Source organism: Vitis vinifera, chromosome 4, assembly GCF_030704535.1.
Source record: "Vitis vinifera cultivar Pinot Noir 40024 chromosome 4, ASM3070453v1".
NCBI lineage: Eukaryota > Viridiplantae > Streptophyta > Magnoliopsida > Vitales > Vitaceae > Vitis > Vitis vinifera.
Window position 1 is genome coordinate 7,436,616 of NC_081808.1, and position 7,470 is coordinate 7,444,085.

The 7,470-nt window shown below is 32.7% G+C and overlaps 1 protein-coding gene across 1 annotated transcript; it reads right to left on the bottom strand.

The window, feature by feature from the left end:
* Positions 1 to 469: 469 nt before the first annotated feature.
* LOC132253628 (aspartyl protease family protein At5g10770-like) lies at positions 470 to 2,367 on the bottom strand. The gene is made up of 2 exons (XM_059736297.1): positions 2,131 to 2,367; positions 470 to 2,027 (listed from the first exon to the last, which is right to left on the bottom strand). The coding sequence occupies exon 2, from the start codon at positions 1,628 to 1,630 to the stop codon at positions 809 to 811; it is 822 nt and encodes a 273-aa protein (XP_059592280.1). The 5' UTR covers positions 1,631 to 2,027; positions 2,131 to 2,367; the 3' UTR covers positions 470 to 808.
* Between the last annotated feature and the right edge of the window lie 5,103 nt (positions 2,368 to 7,470).

A 7,470-nucleotide genomic window follows, 5' to 3' on the forward strand; every position in this document is an offset into this window, starting at 1 on the left:
GCATTAAAAAACAACTCAGCCCAAGGTGCATGAAACACAAAATATTTTTGGGGTTAGCATTGTAAACTTGAAATTGGCAAACTTAGGTTTTAAATATGCTATTATTTTGATATTGATAGCCTTAAACCTAAGTTTCCCATTACCTTACCAAAAGAAGAACTCAATCGGAAGAGTTAGCGATGAAAATACTCAGAGGTCTGCAAGATATCCGGAGCAAATTCGCCAAGAATAAGATGAAAAAAAGAGACTAGAAGAAGAGGAAATGAAGAGATGAAGAAATAAAGAAAAGATAAGAGAAAAAATTACTTGGGGTAGGAAAGCGATGTAACCATGAGCAACCGCCCACTGTAGAATTCCAGAAGTCTCCGCCACGTGTCCAAGAGAGGGCCCCACTCACATTATGGGGTGAACAGTTATATACCATTAATATTTTTCCCGCTTAAAAGACCCTATCATCGACTCTTTGAAATAGGAAAAAGGGGCAAGTGAGGTGGCCATAACCATGGATTGAAAAATCTAGATATTATGTCGAAATATCGAATTTTGGAGGTGGTTGATACATTCCAAACCTACTGCAAACCAATAAATTTACAGCAACATAAAACTACTGCATTCTGTTCATTCCAAACCTTACATTATGCAAGCCACAAACATTTGAATGGAATATGTTTTCCACTCAGAATTTTATTACAAGAGCAAACCAAACAAATTAAACATGAAATGGGTCACCCCACTCCTTATGCATCTATTTGACATCCTCTACCTGCACTCCTAATTACCAGACAAAACCATAAGGATGGATTAGGTCTCACGGGGAGCAACCATTGCTCCTAAACCCTATCCTTCCTCCTTGTATGTCATATAGAACTGTTAGAGACAATTGTTGTCTATTTCCAATAATGGTTAATTCGGGGTTCATGGTTGATTTGGAGTTCCCAGCAAAAGCCAAGCAAAGACGAGATTCATCACTCCCCCAAACAATATTCGTTCCATTCAAACGTACGTCGGCTCCTCCCCCAAAATGTAGCACTATCTCCGGTAGTAACACATCTTTCCTTCCACTTAAATTGTAGCATGTGTCCAATATGTCACCTTTCTTCCGCCTCCCATTGGAAAGAGGATATTTCGCCATTGCTTTCTTGAATGCAGCTTTGAGTGCTGAATAGGCTCGTTGAGGCAGGCGAGTGATGACAGTTCTCGAGTCTATTATAGTTCCAGGTGATGCAAACACCGAGCTGGGAATATTCAGTCGCTCGTTACCAACACTTATATCCGAGAGATTGACGAAATAGTACCCTGACTCCTGTAGGGTTCCAGGACCATTTACAAGCGATGTGAACTTTAAGGAGGAGGATTGGGAAGTGGCTTTCTCTCCGAACAGCAGCGATCCAATGGAATCTTCCTCAGGGAGACAGTAACTGAAAACTTTGTTAAATTTTGAAGCTGTTTGAGATACGGTAGAAAGCTGCCCTTGTCCAAGCCCCAGCATCCCATCAACTCCACTGCCAAAATCACCCTTATTATTTCTTCCACAACCGAATTGAAACTTTTGGAACACATCAGAAGGCTCCAATGTCATGGTATCGCATCCATAGTTTCCTACAGAGGTAGAGTCATCGCCATATGTCATGTTATAGTTGTTCTCAACAGTACTTGGAATGCAAGAACCAAAGGAATAAGTGGAGGATGCCGACGAGTCGAAATATCGATTGGAGTCTTGTAAGCAGTTCACACAGGCTTTGCACTGTGTCCAAGTTATGCTGCTGCCGGTGTCCAATATTAGCTAAATTTCTGTGGGGGTGTGCCAAAAGCAACGTCAACAAGAAAATTGCCATCTTCATCAAACAGGTTATTATTGTGGGCATGATTTTTCAAATTCCCTGAAGTGTATTGGTTGCATTTGGAGTTGATGAAGCTAACTCTGGATTCATCTCGGCCAAAGATTTCCTGAGGACTGGGAGGTTGGGAGTGGCCTGATCCAGAGCATGGCCCATATTTTTGTGTTATTGGAAGCCCTTGAGATCCTCCTGCAACACATAACACATATATACAATTCATCAATTAGACTTTCCTATCGAATGCCCTCTTCTACATGAAAACACAGTATTTAGGGAGTTAAAGGGACTTCACCTCTGGCAGATGCCGAGCATTTGTTCTTTGGCAGCAGTGAACTTACAGGAGTGGAATGAAATCCGTCTTTGCCCTCTTCTGCTCCGTAGACGGGTATACCGCTCACATAACATGAGAAAAACAGAAGAAGAGAAGAGAAGAGAAGATGGTAGATGGCAGTGGAAGGACAAAGAATGGCCATGAATCTAACACACAAACTTTCAGTTGTTATTGCTGAATGTGTTAGCCTCAGTACTAAGCAATATATATAGAGAGAAAGAGTAAGGAATACTCCTTTGAATCACAGACAATACTATAGTGTGTGAAACATCCAAAGCTTTTGGACCCAGTCCAGTCCAACATTGTACGAGTTCACATCTTGACACGTGATTCATGCTACTTCAGAAACAATTTTTTTTCTCCTAATTTTTGGTCATTTCTTTCAAGTTTCACGAGATTTTGAATTTTTTGTGCCAACTTTTCACTAATCAATTAGCATCTTATTGGAGAGAAAATGAAAGTAAAATTTAGGAAGAATGCATGTTCTTAATTATATGGCCTTAGGAATCGATATTTATATCGACGGATATCCAAACTTTTCATGAATATATAGTTTAAAGAAAAATGTATTTCCTTAGATAGATTAGGAACTAACACTTATCTTCATGGATCCATCTTTAAATCTTTTCATGATTAGTTTTGGCCGAGTGGACTTAGTCAATGGATGCATGGCCAACCAACATCCCCACCACAAAGAAAAAGGGCCAAATTCTTTTGCCCTAAAAGGATAAAAGGAAAAAAGAAAGATGACTTGGGTCTTTTTTAAAGAATTAATATCTAGCGACTCCCAGCTCTTATGCTCTAAAGGAAGGTGGCAAGTAGCTTCATGCATTGGTAAAGTTTGCTTCCTATTGCCATGGGTTATTATTACTGTTGAAATGAAGAGCTAGGGTCAAGGTCGTTGGGCTCAATCTAAAGAAACTTATAGATTATGATAAACATATATATAGATAAATTTTTATCTTTTAGAAACAATTCTCATACAAAATTTTATAATATATCAAATCAAAGAAAATAAAAATGCCGAAAACACTGAGAAAAAAGTTTTAAATTTTATTAAAAATTAATCCGAAATTCAAATTCCAAATATTTTTAGAAAATAATTACAAGGATTCTGAGTAGAGAACTTTTAATATTTTTTAAAAAAAATTGCAATTTAACATTTATAAGAATTTAATAATTTCACTAATAAATTTTTTGAATGTTTGAAATAACTAAATATAAATCAGTTGAATGCATTAATTTTTTTTTTTAAGTTATATATAACATGATAATGTAAATGTAACCATATCATTAAAACTTAAGTAGTAAATTGTAAATTAATAGCTGCTTAATTAAACCTAAAAAATCTAAACATTTAAAAAAAATCTCCAAATTAAATTAAAAATAATCCACCATTAAAATATATATATATATATAAAATAAAATATTAAATATTTAAATTAAATTAATTTATCAAGCCTAAAAATCAAAATATTTAAAAATTTCAAAATCAAACGCAAGATAGACGTATCACTAAAAAGCTTAATAAAATATCAAATGCAATATTAAAAAAATATTACTTCGTTAGAATTTATTTCATAATGTATATTAGGATGTAAATAAAATTAATACATAAATATTAAAAAAATTGGGAAAAAAGGTTAGGATAGGATTTAATATTTATCTTCATGGATATCCAAACTTTTGGAGATTAGTTTTGACCGTGGACTCACATACTAGTCAATGGATGGCCAACCAAGATCCCCACATGGAGCGACTTGGGTCTTTGGGTGGGTCTTCTCAAGTCCACCATTAATGCTTTTGCCCTAAAACGAAGGAAGAATGAAAAAGGAAGAATTAAAGGTTGGTAAATTCGTTCCAACTTCCAAGAAGCTTGGTCAGCCAAGTGTGAAAGACTACAAAGTGATCATCAGCTTGTCTATGAGGACCAGAAAACTAATGCTTTATGGGAAGTCGGTTGGTAGATTCATATATAATTGGTAAAGTACGCTTACAATGTATCCTACTTTCATTTGTTGAGTGCCTTTATGATCCCTCCGAGCATTATAAGTGTATTAAACATTTTTGTATTTGTATGATAATGATTCAAAAAACTTGCCTGTGGATTTGAATGTTGAAGTTTTCTGGATTTCAAACTGGTGCAATTCACATAGTTGGGGATTATGGATTGGGTTCTTACGCTATACATGATTTTAAGTAGATTTGTATTCATGGAATTGTTTAGTGTTAAAAAGATACTGTTGAGATTTGAAGGTTCCCTCATGCTTATGGGTGTGCCCCATTTTTATATCCTCATCATGAAAAGCTCCAAATTGGGTTTAAATTAAGGTGGTTTGAAAAGTGATTTTGAAAATAGTTTTTAAAATTTTTTTTTCTAATGTTTCTATGTAAAACAAAATTCTATCTAGGAACTTAAAATCTTCTTAATTTGAAGCGTTTTATTTTTAACCCTTCTTTGTATCTGAATAATTATTATTTTTAAATCATTTAAAAAAAATAAGTAAAAGATATTATTTAAAACACATTATTTTCCTTTTTTTAAGAATAGAAAAATATTTTCTAATTATCAAACATAATTTTCTATTTTCTTTTTCTTTTTCATTTTTATTCTATATAATAGAAAATTTTTAAAAAAAAACAATTTCTAAATAAGACCTAAACATACCTAAACCAGAGACAATATCTTATTTCCCACCTTGAAAAAAAAAATGAAATACATACATACATACATACATATATATATATATATATATATATATATATATATATGAATTTTTTTTATGCCAAAAACTCTTTGAATGAAATATTTGTTACACCCAAACACCAATAATTTATTAATTTATTATTGTTGTTATTATATTTTTTTTAAAGGCAATTTTAATAGATTATGTCATCGTGAAGATTATGTTGGATTATAAAACCTGAATCAGTTTTGTTGTATTTTACTCAAAATGTCGGGGGTCTAGTTATCCAATTAACTCATGGAGGTTGAAGGGTGCAGTTCCTAAAAAAACTTATATGATAATTGATGAGTTTTCATTTATTATATATTTAACCCTGTTATGGTTTAAGGTTTTGTTTTTAAAAAGTGTAGTTATATTTGAGAGGAGTTTTTTGGGAGTTTCACCATTTTTACTCTTCCTGTTCTTTTTATTAGTGGATTCTTAAGTATTGGTGCACTCTGTCAATGTAAGGAGCACATTGATTGTTCAAAGAAATGGTATTCCAAATTATTTTTCTAGGATATCTTTGTAAGGTTATTGGTATAACAGGTTCACATGACACTAAAATTTTACTTAAGGGCCTAAAATCATTCAAGTGCCTAAATGGGTATTCTTTTAAGTGCCTAAATGGGTATTCTTTTATAAATTGGATGAAGAATCTATTTAAATGAAAACCACCTTTGATTAGTGTTATTCATGGTTATAAAGATTTTTAAAATGTTAAATAATTTATTTAACCTTGGATAAAATTTATTTCAAGGCTAAAAATCCATATTTTGACATATATTTCATCGTTAAAAATTTCAAACTTAAGCTTTTATGTTGAAATAGTCCAAGTATTTAGAAGTTATTTATACATCAATTTTCTATATCTTTTGAATGTTTAGCCAAGGTTGATCCAACCAATTGACCACTTAGATCAATCAATCAACTTGTTGAAAAGATTGTTCTTGAATAATTTTGTAAAAGCACAAGATTGCATAGGGACTTATAATTAAATCGTTTATGTGTTTTCATTTTGAGTTATTTCATTAATTGAAACCCTTGGACTAATTAATTAAATAAGACTCATTGGAATATTTAATTAATTGAAGCTCATTAAGAAAATTAATTAAATAGGACTCATTGGGCTAAATCAAGTGATCTAGTGAATGAGATGGTCCTAATCACTTAAGCCTAGATATGAATCTATATGAACCCTCTTAGGGTTAAAGATTAGACATGTACACTATTGTCTTTTACTTAGTTTTCAGGAGAAACCCTAACCACCACTCTCTTTAGAAAGAAGTCCACACTTCTTTATTGTCAAGATCCAAGAGAGAGTCATCGAGTAGAAGATCATGAGGCCTTCGAGAGTGTCTCTTGGATTTAAGAATTTTATAAATAGAAAAAAAAAAGATTTGAGAACATCCAAATCCAAATGTATGTCTTCGAAGAGCACTCTAGAGTAATATTTTGAAAATTAGGCATATGTCGTTGTACCTTGGATCTTAGTTGAATGCACCCTTTAATCTAGATCAAGAAATTATTTTCTAAACACAAACAATAAAACCTGTGAAAAGCAATGTGTGGGAAAAAGCATAATCAATCAATAATAGTCAACGTCACATACCAAAGATCATGTTGTCCAATCAACCAATAATTCACAGCCAAGTATCAATAACCAAGCATAGTAGATCCAAAAAATATCCAAAGTTCATAGTGTACATAATCAATTAGCAATTAATAATTATTCTATTCTTTCTCTTTTTTGTCACAAAAATGATAGAGAGTACAAAGTAAACTAATGGACATCACAGTACTCAAAATATAACATCAAAGGTAACGAAAATGATGTCGAAAGCATACAATCTTATGCAAAATACACCAAACATAAATTATCATACATTTAAGATCTAGAAAAATAAATTAAAATGTATAACATGTAATATTAAAATAATCTAGCTCGAACAATCTATCAGGGGAAATGGTCTAGAGCTAAAACTAGCTTAAATTGTTTGGTAAGCAAAGAGTGATAAAGGTTTATACACTTCTTCGTGAAAAAAGTGAGGAATAATGAGATAATCCACAGACGTATGGCTATGAATCATAGTAGGATGTCCAAATATATGCTCTAAGGAAGGAGGCAGAGAGTGAGAAACTCTCTAACAAGTATGACCAAAATACATCTCTATGAAATTTGAAAAACTAAAAATCAAAGAGATGTGAAAGCAAACCTAAGAAATTGAACAATGAGAAGGGTTAGGAAATCCCCATGAACAATCCCATGGAATCAAATCTAAGAATAATTTATGTAAAAAGACATAAGAATTGGACTAAAAATAGGAGATAGATGATTGGAAACCCAAGAGAGCATGTGAAAGTGAGAAAACAATGCAAAAACATAGGCATTTGAATGGTCCAAGCTAGAGCCCTAGATGCAAATCTTGAACCAATGTTAACAACACTTAATGTTGCAACACTAGAAGGACACTAGAAGTGACTTAAAGAGCACTCAAACCCTCCTTCCATTATTCCTCTTCTTGAGCTATTTAAGCACCCTTTCATATCATAAACAGCTCAAGCACTCATATGA